This window comes from Hydra vulgaris, chromosome 15, assembly GCF_038396675.1.
Source record: "Hydra vulgaris chromosome 15, alternate assembly HydraT2T_AEP".
Classification (NCBI taxonomy): domain Eukaryota; kingdom Metazoa; phylum Cnidaria; class Hydrozoa; order Anthoathecata; family Hydridae; genus Hydra; species Hydra vulgaris.
In genome coordinates, this window is record NC_088934.1 from 45084490 (window position 1) to 45100650 (window position 16161).

The 16161-nt window shown below is 29.4% G+C and overlaps 1 protein-coding gene across 1 annotated transcript in view; it reads right to left on the bottom strand.

Moving 5' to 3' along the window:
• Nucleotides 1–2044: 2044 nt before the first annotated feature.
• The window catches only part of LOC100205056 (3'-5' RNA helicase YTHDC2), a 54499-nt gene continuing 40382 nt past the window's right edge, over nt 2045–16161 (bottom strand). Inside the window, exons 9-16 of the mRNA XM_065819975.1 lie at nt 14369–14518; nt 11594–11767; nt 7162–7334; nt 4262–4571; nt 3853–4189; nt 3205–3572; nt 2505–2851; nt 2045–2423 (exon numbers count right to left, since the gene is read on the bottom strand). Coding sequence (XP_065676047.1) covers nt 2139–2423; nt 2505–2851; nt 3205–3572; nt 3853–4189; nt 4262–4571; nt 7162–7334; nt 11594–11767; nt 14369–14518 — 2144 coding nt within the window. The 3' untranslated portion in view covers nt 2045–2138. The remainder of the gene's footprint in view (nt 2424–2504; nt 2852–3204; nt 3573–3852; nt 4190–4261; nt 4572–7161; nt 7335–11593; nt 11768–14368; nt 14519–16161) is intronic.

The window sequence follows — 16161 nt, forward strand, 5'->3', positions numbered from 1 at the left end:
TAAAAATACAAAAACTCAATAAGTTTATGAAAATGTGTTTTTTGATTTATTTATATTTAATTTTCGTTTAATTTACATTTCTGCTTATCAGTTTATATTGTTCAAAAAAAAATATTTAAGATTTAAAAAACCTGAATTTTTCTATAAGATATATCATTTAGTTTTAGTTTTAAATTGCTGAAAGGAATTTTTTCAAGACTCAATGTTTAGAAATTGTTCCACAAAAGGTCCGCGATTTTGAATAAAATAAGAAAATAGTTTTGAACAAAATTTTGGAACATGGAAGTTGTTTTTTGAAAACTAACTAGTGTACATACGGTTAATTTATGTAAAATAGTAATCGGATACTTGATTACGAGTTAGTTTAGTGCGATTCGTGCTAGAACAAATTATGTTGCCATAGATTGAAGTGGTTGCACATAAACGAAAACAAAAAACTTTTTAAGAATTTTATATTTAGGAATTGCTTAACTTTATATATAATAACAATTTTTTTTCAATTTTTCTTTCAATTGATTTTATGTGAGGTTTCCAGGATAAAGTTTCATCAAAATTTACACTTGAAAATCTCACGGATGGTTGTCTTTTAATATAAGTTTTATTGATGAATAGTGAAGACAGCATTAGAAGGATATTTTTTGCTTTGTTCGATTTATGAAAGAAATGCGAGCTTTGATTTTATGACAGCAAAAGTTCGTTTCATATAAACACATTTAATTTCCATACGACTGTACACAGTTGATATGAAAGGTTCAATAAAATCAAGAACTACCCTGCTTGCTGAGACCGTTGCTAGGAAACTAGAAAATTATAAATATTTTTTAATGATAAATTAGATTGATTAAGATACTGTTTATTTTATCATTATTTTGGGATCAGCTGTGTCAAACTGACTATAAAAGTTAAAAATAAAAACTTTAAGGTATATGCAACCTTACTATAAATGATTGTTTTGACATTTTCAAGTTTAGTCAAAAAGTAATCTCCTACTCAGTCTAATATCTAGCCGTTGCTCTAAAAAATAGAGAATGGTTGCTATGAAAATAAGAGTGTTGAAAGTTAAGATCTAGACACATTAAAAATTAATAACGTAAAAATTTACGTTGGATATTAGGGGAAATTTGTGTACCTAGGGCCAACCCACTTTTTTTGAAAACTAAAAAGATTTAAGAAATGCTTCTCAGTCAGGTGATTATTTATAAAAATATTTATTTTTTAATCTTATTTTGATTTTCAGAGAGCGTTGTTAAGCCAAGTTATAATCGGAAAACGCTTTTGATGGTCGAAAGGAAGTTTTTGCCGCTTGTCTTAGATTGTTTTACTATCCTAGAAAAAATGCTTTACTATAAGTTTTTGTATATTATATTGTATGTTACTTATGTACTAAATGTTCAATAAGTTTCCTCTCAATCGGGGTTCGTTAATAGACGACGAGGCTATTATTTCTTGTTCCTAGGGCCATATAATTTACTAGTACCTAGGGCCATATGTGCGTAAAGAATTTATTTGATAACGAGGTAGATTGTTGAGTCTTGATTGGTGCAGAAGGTTTTTTCTCTCGCGGTTGTTTTAGAACTATCATTTCACACGTAGACTATTTGTCAGTTTTGCTTAGAATTATTAGTCAATTTTGTTATTTAATTAAGTGTTGCATTCAAGTAACACTAGATAAATTTGTTGTAAACAATCTGAGATAAAATAAATTTTAATTCAAATTTATGTCTCTACCTTTGTTGTCCTAGCCCTAGGTACAATAAGCTAGTGACCCTAATAATAATTAAAAGCTACTTGTACTTTGGGCCAATAGTTTTTAAACCCTTCTAAATGACGGACTTTTATATAAGTAATTAGTATAGAGATATGATCATATCAGTTTCGATATTTTTAGACAAGTCAAAGGTTTTAAATTTAGGCATTGAAAAAGTCCGCCCCTAGGCACACAAACTTCCCCTAATTTCGTCTCATTACACTGGATAGTTTTAATTCACCGCTCTGATCATCAATTTGATCTCACCGTACCGGAAACTAAAACTTCAGTTAAAGGTTTCTAAAATCGCTTTTTAATAAACAAATCATTCGTTTTTTAAAAAAAAAACTCAAAACGAGAAGAAAAATATAAAACTTTTTCGTCGATATATTTATTGACGATAATTTCCACGGCTATTTCTTGGATCCCAACCTTCATCGCGGTAATAATCGTGAGCTGTATTCCTACGTGGTGGTGGATACTGAGGAATGTAATAGTCTTGATGGCGGTATATTTGACTTCCAGGAGGAGCGTACATAGGGTAAGGTTGTTGGAATACTTGGGGATGACCGAATGGAGGTATATGTTGAAATTCAGGCATATATTGAGGACTAAACGGAGGAGGACTATAAAGCGTATATCCATCCATATAAGCAGGATCGTTCGACGAGTAAACCTGAAAGAAAAAGAATATTCAGTACATATTCAGACAAGATTTTTATAACCTTAACCCTAGAGAGGTAAAGAATGGTCAAACCTCATCAGAATAAAAAGCTTCTTCAACGACATTGTTTTTGGCTAAACTTGGTGAATTTAAATCTTGCTGTTCTAAATTTTCTTCATTCTGTTCTAAATCTTTAGTTAATGTACTATTATGAAGCCACATCTCTACTAAGGATTTGCCAACATTAGTTTCTAATTCTTGAGCATCACGGCTTATTTGAACTTTTTTGTTGTCGTTCCACGGATTACAAAGATGCTGAGTGTACTGAAAAGCGATTTCCTCCTGGTGAATCCATTCTATATTAAATAACCCTCCTAAATTCAATGATCCAAAATCTTCGCAGCGCCTATCGCCAATTTCAGAAGTCATTTTAGCAACGCCTAAAACACAATAATCAAAAATATAATATAATACGTTCAGAAAGTTTATTTCACGTTCTCAAATTATCACGAAATCGAACACACTATCTTATTTCAATGCTTAAATAAATCAGGCAGCGACTATCTGAAAACCTAATAAACTTTCTAGTTCCCCATAATAGTCATCAATATAACAGTTAATTTTCTAGAAATTTAACTGTATTTTCGTTTAAAACTTTTTCCCTCAAAATTTCAAATAATAATGTAACAAAGACTAATACTCTGAAATATAACACAACTTAAACATAGAAAAAGTATCAATATTCTAATTTAACTTACAACTTCATAAAAACTCACCCTAAAGAAATAATTACCTTGAAAATGTCCACTTCCTTGAACAGAAAAAATTAAAAACACTTCATCAGACTCATTAAACGCTCGATTTAATCTTTTTTCATTTCCTCTTGTTGTTGCCCATATATTTCTTTCAAATGAAATGCTCATATTTTTGTCATTATTACATTTCATAATGAAATAACTTGCAGGACGCCGTTTTACTTCCAAACAACCGGCTTCATTTTCTGAATTGATTTGTGCACCTTTTTCATCTCTTAAAAGTGAGTCATCTTTGTCGGTAACAACTTTTTTTCCGCGGGTTTGGCGTGTTCGCCAGTCAGGTATAGCAATCTCATAATTTCCAGTCTTTCTTAAGCCATCGTGTGGGCCAGACTTATAGCGAAACCTGGAACAAACGTTAAAATTAACTATTGGCTACAACTTTTTTTGGTATAGGAATAGCAAGTTCCTCTCATATTTTCCATTACCATCGTTTTAAAATTTAATTTTTTTTTGAGACAAATAAATTTGTCACTCATTTAGGCCTAATCCTATTAGATGATGGAACTTTGTGAAAAAACAAAGATGGCGGAGCTTAGTGAAAAACTTTTATAGAAACTAATAAAATTTAAATAATTTACTATGCTTCAAAATAAATGATCACACAAGTGTAAATTACTACATACTTATCAGATCGTTTTTCGTATGCCATTCTTCTATCGATATCTTTAGTAGCTGGATTCGTAACTCCAACACTTTGCTCCTCTTTGGTCAATATGTTGACTACACATTGAACAACATGGTCATCAACTTGGTTCCAAGATTTTGCAGGAATTTGAATACGTTTTGAAAACAGAGCAAGAAATTTTATTCTTAACATTGCTATGGAGTATAAAATGTGATCCTCTCCAGTGAAGGAGATCCAATCATCCAACTTAAAAGAACCAGTTTTTTCTTCGGTTGTATCTTCCTCCTCGCTGTCACTTTCTTGGAAAAATGCATCTTTAAGTTGTTCTTTTTGACCTAACACAAAAATCTATCATGAAGTATTTTAAGAATTTAATTCAACAAATTTTTTTACAATGAAAAATATACCTTGATTTTCTTTTCCAGATTTTATGCGCAAACTGCTATGTTCATAGGACATACATGGACCACACATTAAAGATAATGCAACTGGGGACAATATCGAAACACAACGAATTTGAACAGAGTAATAAAGACGTGATAGTTCTTCATAAACAACCCAATCAAAAGGTAAGCGTGAAATTGCAGATTTCATTCTTTTAACACGCGTTGCTTCACTATGTAGTTTGTCATCAACTTTAGCTAACAGTACAGATGAATTATGAATATTAACTTTTTTCGCTTGATCTGATATCAATGATAAATTTTCTCTGTCGACCTTTATTTTAAAAAAAAAGAAAAGATTTTAACAAAATGTGGATTTCGATTTTTTAAATAACTTTTTAAATAACTTTTTAAACCCTAATATACATTCATTATGCTTTAAAAAAATATTATGCATATAATATCAGGGCTTGTGATGAAGCGAGCGCGATCGCGCTCCGCTCGTAAAACGCGCCCGTAAACGGTATTTTCAAACTTTCTAGGCGCGATAAACAACGCTCGTTCAGCTTATAACGAGCGTATAAAATAACGCTCGTCCAATAGGGATTATTTTTTTATTTTCATAAAATATTTAAAAAAGATTTCTTATTAAAGATATTCTATTATCATGGCACTAATACAAAATATAAAAAAGCACTACGTCGTTCTCTTTTGCATTAACATAATGAATGAGCAGTTTGAAGTCGTTAATAGTCACTAATTTCAATTATGGAATGTGCACGTGGAAACACAATGTGAATACAAAAATGCGCAAATAAAATAAGAATAGAAAATTAGAAAACCACTATAAGAAAATTGAAACTGCAGAGTATTTTTAATCTTGTGAAAATATCAAGTAAGATTTATTTGATTTATTGTTTGTAATATTCCACACATCGTTTATAATCAAAATAAATATTAATAATACAGTAATTTTTAAAATTAGTTTTTGTTTATAGTATAGGTTTTTTTTATTAACTATTATTTATTTTAACTCAAATTTAAAACGATTCCGTTGTTTAGAACGTTCGCAATCGCATTCAAAAAGGAAACAAAGTAATGACGTCAACATTTATTAAATGGAAAGTTATTATTCTAATTTATTATTATTTCAAATTATTCTTGTGTTATTTTTTAAGATAAAAAAAACGTAATTTAAAAAAGAAATTTTAGAAAAAAATTAAATAATTAATTTGAATAAAAAATATCAATAAATATAAAAACCATTAACCGTTAATTAAGTTTACAGCGTAACATTTTAAAATACATATATCAAAACAACGAATAAAAACTATAACTAATAAGTCACTAAATTATACTTTAATACAAAATCAATAAGAAGTTGCGTTTTTGTTTGATATTATTTTTTTATAACATAAATAGTTAAAAATAAAATCGCGATCTGACAATATACAAGAAGTTTGGAAGTATAAAAATCTACTTCGTTGAAGTAGTTTCATGAGTGTGATACTAATTCAAACATTTTTTGACGAAAGAATTATGTAACAAATAAAAAAAGATAAAAAAAATAAAAAGCTTTTTATGAGCATCGCCTTCAGCAATTTTCATGATCGCGCTCGCCGACGTTATTTCGAGCGCACATAATCACGCTCGATGAAAACGTATTCTAATTTTACGAGCGCGATATAACACGCTTGACGATTTTCTTCATCACAAGCCCTGATATATTTACAAAAAGAGTATATATACTGTTAAAAGTATATTGTTAGAATATATTCTGTTAATAATTACAAAAAGAAGTGTACTATCTAAGCTGCGCTTGAAAATTTTTTTTTTTTTACAGAGAAAAGTAGAAACTGGTATTACTAGAATCTCTTAAAAAACTTGTTCTTTTTATCAATATTTCAATTTTCATGCTACGCAGGCAATTTTAGAAATCTTACAGGGCTAATATTGTCGTCTGTCAGGTAGTACCTTTTATGTGTCAAACATAGGTGTGTTTCTTGTTTTTTTAAATGCTCATAGTACTTTTAGTAAAATGTGCTGAAACACTGTAAGTACTGGTAACTAAGTACTGGTATTAGCAGTGTGTTAAAATTAAAAGAAATTGCAAAAATCCAATTAAATCAGATTACATTCTGTTAAATATAAAAAATGTTCAAAAATTAATAAATTGATGTTTCTTGAAATTAATAAATTGATGTTATCTTTTGTCTGTTGACTTTTTTTAGTTGTTTAAGATTTATGAGTTTTTACCAGTTTAATCTTCTTCATAAAAAAATGTTTTTTTAACACATGATAGAAAGTATTACCTGATAGACAACAACATATACAATTTAGATCAATGACCTGTAACAAAGTCTTTTCTGTTAAAAGTCAACATTGCTCATAGGCTTCAATGGTACAGTGCACATAAAACCTGAACTCTATGGAGACGAGTGACTTGATCTGATAAATCTTTTTTTGGCAAGATGTGCTTGAAGATTCTGTGTTTGAAGGTGTAGTAATGAAAAGCTCGAGTGTAATAAAGTCACCGTAAAGCATCATATAGAAAAATATTTTGCCACATATACTAAAGGAAAAATTCACAAGAAAAATGACAGATAAATCAATACTAGTTTTATGGAATCCATGTTTATCATACGAAACTAAGTTGCATGGAATTATTTCCAAATAATAACTACCTATTTCAACAAAATATTGATTCTAAGAACACCACAAAATAGTGAGTTTCTGACACCTACCATTGTCACTTCAAAATTTTTTTGTAAATTAGAGAAAAAAGAAAACTTTAAGAAAAAAATATGTTGTCAACAAAATTAGTAACTCCTTAATACAGCAACTTTAAAAAAAAATTATTTTTAAATTTATTTTACCTTGTGTAAATAGGTGAAATGCTAACAAAATATAAATTTTTTAAATACCTGCATTATATTTGGATACATTCCTGCACCTACAACTGCTTTTATAACAGCCCAATTTCTACTATTCAAATTTAAATCGCGAATATCACCAGCCCCATGGCTTCGCACAAAACCAAGATTTCTTAAATGTAATATTATTTGACGTCTCATTCCAGACACCATTTCCATAATACCTAAAATGAGATAATGTAAACCATTTTCATAAACAGTGGAAATATATATGCACATAAAAAGAAAAACTACTATTAAACAAAATATATAAATATTATGAAAATTACGAAGAAAAAAAAAGGTGTATGATAACGAGTGTTATAATAATAGGCATGCTAATCAACATTAAAAACAAAACAAAAACTTTGAATCAAAGTTGAAACTAGAAGTAACTATCTGCCTTATGAATTTAACAAAAAAGTTGAAAAAAAACAACAACAAAAAAAACAATGTTTGGTCATTGGCGTGTTCAAAAAAATAAAATTTTCAAAATGCAAATACACAAGAAGCCAAATTTGGGACAAATATAAAAAAAATATGATTACAAAAAAAATCCAGAAATATTAACATTTACCTTCGAGTTGCTGCTTGCTCAAGCAGCAAAATACCCCAAAAAATGCCCTAAATTGTTGGGGCATTAAAAAAAATTTTTTTCTAATGTAATCGTAATGGTCTCAAGTTTTATTTTAGATTGTTGTGTATCCTAGGTTTTTTATAATTGTTGTTTATATTAAAAAAAGATTTCACAAAAAGATAATATTGCGCAAATGCACAAAAAAAGAAATTTGCGCAAATATGCAAAAAAAAAAAGAATTTGTTTTTTTGCATAAATTATGTGAAATCTTTTTTTATTTGAAACAACAATTATGAAAAAACCAGGATACACAACATTCTAAAAAAAACTTAAGACCATTATGATCACACTAGGAAAAATATTTTTTACAAAATATTGAGATTTACCTTGCACTGAAAGCCAAATAATTTAGGAGCAATTTGGGCATTTTTCAGGGTATTTTGCCGCTCGAGCGCAAAGTAAACGTCAATATTTTTTTATTTTTTTTTGTAATCGTATTTTTTTTTAAATTTGCACCAAGTCTGGCTTCTTGTGTATTCGCGTTTTGCAATTTTTATTTTTTTGAACACCCTACCTTTGATATCCTTTTTATTATGCTTTAATAAATGTCAGCATTAAGTATCAAATATATTTATTACTATTTATCAAGTATATTTATCATTATTATCCAATAAATACTCTAATTTACAAATCAATTGTTAATGTCACTTTAACTAACTACTTATTTAAACATTAAACAAAACAAACTTTTAGTATCATATGAAATATAGTATAAAAAATACTGATATTTAAATCTGCTCATAATTTAGGAGTGCTTTTCTGAATAGAGCCCATTTTTTTCTAAATTGAGTTTTTTTTCCAATCAAATAAAAAATCTTACTACAGTTTACATGAATTGTTGATATGACAATTAAAATGACATGACTATTAAAACTAAAGGTATTAGTCAAGAACAAAAAACTTTATTTTAAAAATACAACATTATTTTTTTTAAATATTTAATTTTTCATTTTTTTAATTTCCTAAAGTTTTTTTGACTTTTAAGACTTTTATGTGAATACAAGTCTAAATAAAAGTACAAATATAGAAACAAAACGTTTATATTTGAACGAAAAAAGTTTAAATATAAACATTTATACCTAATTTACACGTGAGCAAAAAAAATACCTGGCTATGCATTAGTCAGAGTAATTTTTTGTCATTTAAAAATCACTAATAATGCTACATTGGTACTTAATTAAAATGACATCAATGCTACACCTGTTTTGTGGTATTGAATTAAAATGACATCAACTGTTGAGTAAATAAGTTACGAACCTATATGAAAAAATTAATAGAATAAAGGGTGAATAAAATAATAAAAAAAAAGGGGTGTGGAGATGGAACAAAAATATTTATACTTAGTTCCAAATTTTTTAGAACATATGATTCCACCTCCAATTTTTTCTATAATATACAGCACCCAAGTTTTTTACTCTAACTATGGCAACACTAAACATCTTTGGAAAATTTTGATTACATATTTTATGTATTAAAAAGTTTTTTTTTTGGGAAAAACTAGTAATACTATTACCAGCTAGTGCCCAAATCCCACATAGATAGATATACATATATATAGAATGGATGGAAGACCATTCCAGATAACTATTACACAAATTAATAAATTGAATAGAAAATTAAAACTAAAAGGAGCTTGAATATAAAGTCTAAACCTACTCGCGGGGTAAAGCATAAGTATCGTTTGTCTGATGGGATAGCTAGTTATTAGTGCTGATCTTCATCGAAACGCCAGTAATAATAGATGCAACTCTGAGGAGATGTTTATTACTTAACCACTTCGTTTTGGTGTATATCTTTGTTTTGGTGATGTTATAAATAAGACATGCAACCTAAACAATGCTTGCAAAAATAAAAAATAAATATTTTTTATAAAAGCTTAATATAAACAAAGATATACAACATCTTTGTTTATATTAAGTTTTTATAAAAAATATTTATTTTTTATTTTTGCAAGCATTGTTTAGGTTGCCTGTCTTATTTTTGTCATCATATGAGTACATTTTATAATATTCTTCTATTATCTTTATTTTTGCAAGCATTGTTTAGGTGTATTGCCTGTCTTATTTTTGTCATCATATGAGTACATTTTATAATATTCTTCTATTATCTTTATTTTTGTCTTGACAACTGTCAAAATAAGTTTTGTTTGAAAAACAATTCTTCTCTATTCTAATGTACTTCATATCTCCCTTAGGCGTTCACTGCTTTTGTGTGACAATTCGACAAATTTATATGCCAAAGTTTTTAAGTAACACATACAACTTTGGTTTACAGTACTTATGCTACATTTACAATATAAGCAAAGAAAGCAAACTTCAAAAGTTATATTACATTATTCTTGTTCCTGCACACAAAATTTTAACCTATAAAATATTAACATGATTAGCTTTAGTGATGACACACTGTTTAAATCTATATGCTCAATATTTATTAACAGTCTATGCATCTTCATGCATAATTAAGTGGAAGAAATTCAAGGTTTCCCTAAAATGTAACAATTATTCAAAACAGTTTGCAAGGACTTAAACATATTAGTTTTTAATTTTTCAAGTCAGAAAAAGTAATACAACAGAAGTGAATTCTAAAGCATTCATGTTCAAGATGATTTCATTTATGTTCAATAAAAAAAATCAGATAAACAAAAGATTTTTGAGCATGAAGAAAAACTTAAGAAAAAAGTAAAAACAGTAAAAAGATGAATGATGAATAATGCAGAATTAAGTTTTGGTAGATGAAACAAGAAACGATAGTACACACACACATCCAGATCTAAAAAATGCATTGAAAATGTAACTCAAACAGAAAAAGAGCATCAATAGTATTTTAAACAAGAAGAAATAAGAGATAAAAAAAATATATATATGAAATCAGAAATCATAATAAGAACCAGGATATCAGCATCAGGATAGAAACATCAACATTATTTCAACAATGGTTACCAGTTAACAACTTTTGTTTGAGATTATTTACCATTCACTGCAAGACCTTTCTTTCATAAAAAAAAAATCACAGTGAGATCACAAGACTGCAAGTTCTACTTTGTATTAGCAGTTATTGTTTTATTTTATAAGCTTTATTAGCAGTAAGTTTTAACTTTAGAGCTGAGATTGTCCAGAATGGATAATATAGATGAAAAATAACATGGGACTGAGGATAGAACCTTGTTTCCCACAGGTATTTTTTTCTAGAAATACTACATAAAGCTAATTTAGAAAACCAGCATACAAGACTTTATCAAATGTTTTTGATATGTCAAGAACAATAGCCTTTGCCTCAGCGCTACCATTTAATGCACAATAGAACCTTTCTGCTATTATACTAACTAACACACAATAGAAAAAATGGATCAACATCTGTATTGATTAGCAAATATTAAGTTGTTAGACACTAATAAGATATTAAAAGTTTGTTAATTAAAGACTCTATTACTGATAGAAAAGTGATAGGATGTTAGTTAGATGGATCAAAGCCATCTCTAGAGTTTTTTAAAATTTGGGACCGCACATCCAATTCTTAAAAATGTTATTAAGCCACAAGCCATAGGAAAGTTTAAGTAAAAAATTACTCTAGCAACTGAAGCCAAAGTGATTGAGATGTCTATCAATACCTATGTCTTTGAGATGTCAAGAGTCATTAAATTCTAGAAATGAATTTAAAAAAATTCTTTGCAAATAGTTCTCCCTGATTTCATTTTTAAACTAATATTAACTACTTCCAACAAAATTTAGTAGAAATTAAATAACTGTTATATAACATAACAATCACCTGTGAAAGTGTAAAAACTCCAATACAAATTTAATTTGTTACCTGGTGACAAAAAATTCTTGGAACAATATAACTTTTCACGACCTGCTCTTTTAGCATGCTGCCAGCCCTGAAACGCACGTAATAAACATATTTGATCACTGAATGAGTCAGCACTTAATCGAAACTTTACATTAGCTGCAAGACTCTTCTGAGATGCACTTATAGGAAGAACAACTAAAATAAAATCAATAGAAAAATAATTACATAATAAATCAAAAACATTTTAGGGCAGTGAAAAAGACTTTTCTATGTCACTAGTTTTTATATATTACTTATGAATTAAAAGAAAGGGGTAAGTTAAAAAAAAGACGCGTGCAGTCGCATGCCTTATATGACCACGCATATAATATTTTGTTTTGACAACTAGCCCGCATGTTTTAAGTTTTGACAACTAGCCTGCATGTTTTATGTTAGTTTAGAAAAATGCTTATGCCTGTTTAAAAAATGCGTTTAATAAACGAATAAAAGCTTAAACTAAAACTAAAAAAATAAACAAACTATTAACTAAAAAAAGAAATTAAAAAAATCTTAAAGAATGATAAAATGAATTAAAAAATAAACCCAAAAAAATAAAAGCATAAAGTTAATTTACTTTAATTCAAAAGAGTTTCATTACATGGAATTTTAAAAAAATTGAAGCTTTAAAAGTTTAATTACTTTGAAACTTAATTATTTTAAAATTTAAAACTTTGACATTTTCTAATGTCTACAAAGCAAATAATACATTAAAAAAAAAAAAAAATCGGTTTCTAGGATTTGAACCCTTGACCAATGCTGATATAACAGTCGCGCCTCATAAATGACAAAATTAATCAACTGATGCGCTACATCAACATGGCAATATAGGAAAAATCAATAGCTTTAAACTATTAACTGAAACACTTTTAAATTAAGTTTGAACTATTGAGACACTTTTAAATTAAAAATATAAAAGCTTTATGCTTTTATCTTCTCTGCATTATTCTTTACTTATTTTATCATTCGCTAAGTTTGTTTCTCTTTTCAGTTTATGGTTTTTTATGTTTATTTTTAATTATGCGGTATTGGTGTTTTTTATGTTTATTTTTATTTATGCGGTAGTGGTGTAGTGGTAGAGCGCTCGCTTCATAAGCGAGAGGTTCCGAGTTCGATTCCCATCACGTCCCTGGTAGTACCGTGCTCAACTTGTTTCTCCGCGCAGCGGCCTTGTTCGTCAAGGTTCGTGTTTCGGAGTTATAGAGTTGAGAGAGGGTGATAACCATAAGTAGCCTCCTCATCTGTAGTGGCCTTCTCGGCTTTGGGGAGGTGAATTATATTAAAAAAAAAAAAAATTTTCTTGTTAAATTAGTCTGATTTTTCAGCGCATTTTTTAAAACATACAAATTATCAATATATGCACACACAAAAAATGAATGCGAGGTCATATAAGACATGTGACCACATGCGTCTCCTGAGAAGACTTGATACATACATACATGCAAAAGGTAAACCATTCTTTTAATTTATTTTTAAAATTAACTCCATGTAGTGTAATTTGCTGGAGTGCATTTATCTCTTACTGATCTTGTTATATGCTTAGTTTTATAATTTTTATTTGAGTTTTTGTTATTGTTTATTTAATAGAATATAACATATAATGTTTAATAGAATGTGGCATATAAAAGACTGCCAAGCATAATACTTCACACAGGCACACTCAAATTTGATGGGATGACATATATTACCTGGGAAGCTCAGAAAGTTTCAAGGAGAAGGCTGCGGTCAAACCACTAGTCAGTTAAATTTCATATTCCTTACAACATCTCTACATCCTATAACCTTTGGCGTTGATTACATTTGAGTGAAAAAAATCCTGAGGACTTACCAAGCAATTGTGAGCATTTAATGATTTGTTTATTCATCATTTTTTTTGGGGGGTTCTTTATATTTAGTTGAGACAGTCATAAAAATAATGTCAATAATAAAAATTAACAAATAATTGCATCATAAATGATGAAATGCAAAATTGATGAATGATTATATGAACCAAGTAACATAAGTTAAAATTATACCTTTAACAACATTATCAAGTTGACCAAACACGGTTTTTTTAAACTTTGGTTGTTTTATATGGAGTATGCAGAGGCACTCTACTGACCTTATTTGGTAAAAATATTTTGTAGTATTAATGGTCCCTGTTTCCAACATTTGTAAATTTATAATAGTTCTAGGCAAGAATCTAGATTTTTTTAAATTTTTTACAAACTTATAACAAAACATTAGAAGATTCTAAAGTAAAAAATTGCCAGTTTTTACTGTAGTAGTTAATTCTGCACAAAAAATTTAAAAGAATATTTTTCAAAGAATTATCAAATTTACTGTTCAAAAAGCATGCAATCTCTCCAATAAATTTTAAATACCAAAACTTTGAGGAAGATACCAATAGAAGATTTTGTTTGATACATTTATTAAACAAGAAAATGGATTCAAAACAAAAATAAAAATCTAATGAAAATCTAGCACAAACTATGTTCCACTGCACTATGTTGCCAAGGCAATTGCATAAAGGAATAAGTTCAGCTTTGAAATACCAGAAATATGGCGAGGTTTGTTCATGGTACCGTGAACAAAAACAACAACAAAATGAAAAAAAAAAAAAACAGTAATTAATAAAACATAAAACTAAAAGAAACTAAACATAGTTAGCAAAATTCTTCATATAAGAAAACAATTATCATATTATATTATAGCAATTAACAAACTAATATATAACTTTAAACCATATATTAAAAAAATTAAATGAATGAATAAACTTACAAAGATCTTTAAATGATGAGCAACAAGCAATAATGATAGCTGGTTCTAAACATTTCAATGTAAGTCCCATTAAAATCAATTTTCCTGCCTGTGGCTCAATTGGAATTTCAACCAAAACTTTCCCAAGATCAGTCATGTCTTCATTTTCATCTAAAATTATTAAATAGTATAAATGACAAAACAATTATAACAAATATAAAAGAACCATTTATATAAATAAATAAATATATATATATATATATATATATATATATATATATATATATATATATATATATATATATATATATATATATATATATATATTAACCCTTGGAATTAGGAAAAATGAGATTGGCAATAATTTGGCAAACTCAATCTTTTAGAGGACGGCAAAAACATTTATAAACGTCGGCTGTAAACATTTATTATTTAGTTATAAGCATACAAAATTATTTTTTTTTAAGCTATTGTTATGTATAATAAAAACAATATTTTATTAATGATATTTATTATGTATAAATATTTTATGCTTTTTTTTTAATGGATTCTTCAAGTCATTGAAATATTAAAATTTTATGGATTAAATTTTCTATGGATTACTCAAACCTATAAACATCAAAAACTTTAAAATCAAAAATTTTATCAATGGATTATAAAATAAATATCTTAATCTTCTATATATATAAAGGGCAATGTGTGTGTGTGTGTTTGTTTGTTTGTTCTCTATAGAAATCCAAACCGCCGGACCGATCTCGATGAAATTTGGCATGGGGGTAGTCCTCGAGGGGGAGAAGGTTCTTAGCTGGGTTTTGACCCCGTACCCCGACCTCCGGGGTCAGGGGGGCCCAAAAATGGGCCCCCTGACCCCGGGGTCAAGGGGACCCCTTTTTTGGGCCCATTTTTGTGTACAGACATCAGGTAAGCCAGTTTAAATATTGGCCCGGGCAACGCCGGGTAACTCCAGCTATATATATAAAGGGCAATGTGTGTTTGTGTGTGTGTTTGTTTGTTTGTTCTCTATAGAAATCCAAACCGCCGGACCGATCTAGATGAAATTTGGCATAGGGGTAGTCCTCGAGGGGGAGAAGGTTCTTAGCTGGGTTTTGACCCCGTACCCCGACCTCCGGGGTCAGGGGGGCCCAAAAATGGGCCCCCTAACCCCGGGGTCAAGGGGACCCCTTTTTTGGGCCCATTTTTGTGTACAGACATCAGGTAAGCCAGTTTAAATATTGGCCCGGGCAACGCCGGGTAACTCCAGCTATATATATAAAGGGCAATGTGTGTTTGTGTGTGTGTTTGTTTGTTTGTTCTCTATAGAAATCCAAACCGCCGGACCGATCTCGATGAAATTTGGCATGGGGTAGTCCTCGAGGGGGAGAAGGTTCTTAGCTGGGTTTTGACCCTGTACCCCAATCCCCGGGGTCAAGGGGGGACCGTTTTTTGGGCCCATTTTTGGGCCTATTTTTGTGTACAGATATCAGGTAAGCCAGTTTAAATATTGGCCCGGGCAACGCCGGGTAACTCCAGCTATCTTATCTTCTTCTTCTTAATATATATAAAGGGCAATGTGTGTTTGTGTGTGTGTTTGTTTGTTTGTTCTCTATAGAAATCCAAACCGCCGGACTAATCTCGGTGAAATTTGGCATGGGGTAGACCTCGAGGGGGAGAAGGTTCTTAGCTGGATTTTGACCCCGTACCCCGACCCCCGGGGTCAGGGGGGCCCATTTTTGTGTACAGATATCAGGTAAGCCAGTTTAAATATTGGCCCGGGCAACGCCGGGTAACTCCAGCTATCAGGTAAGCCAGTTTAA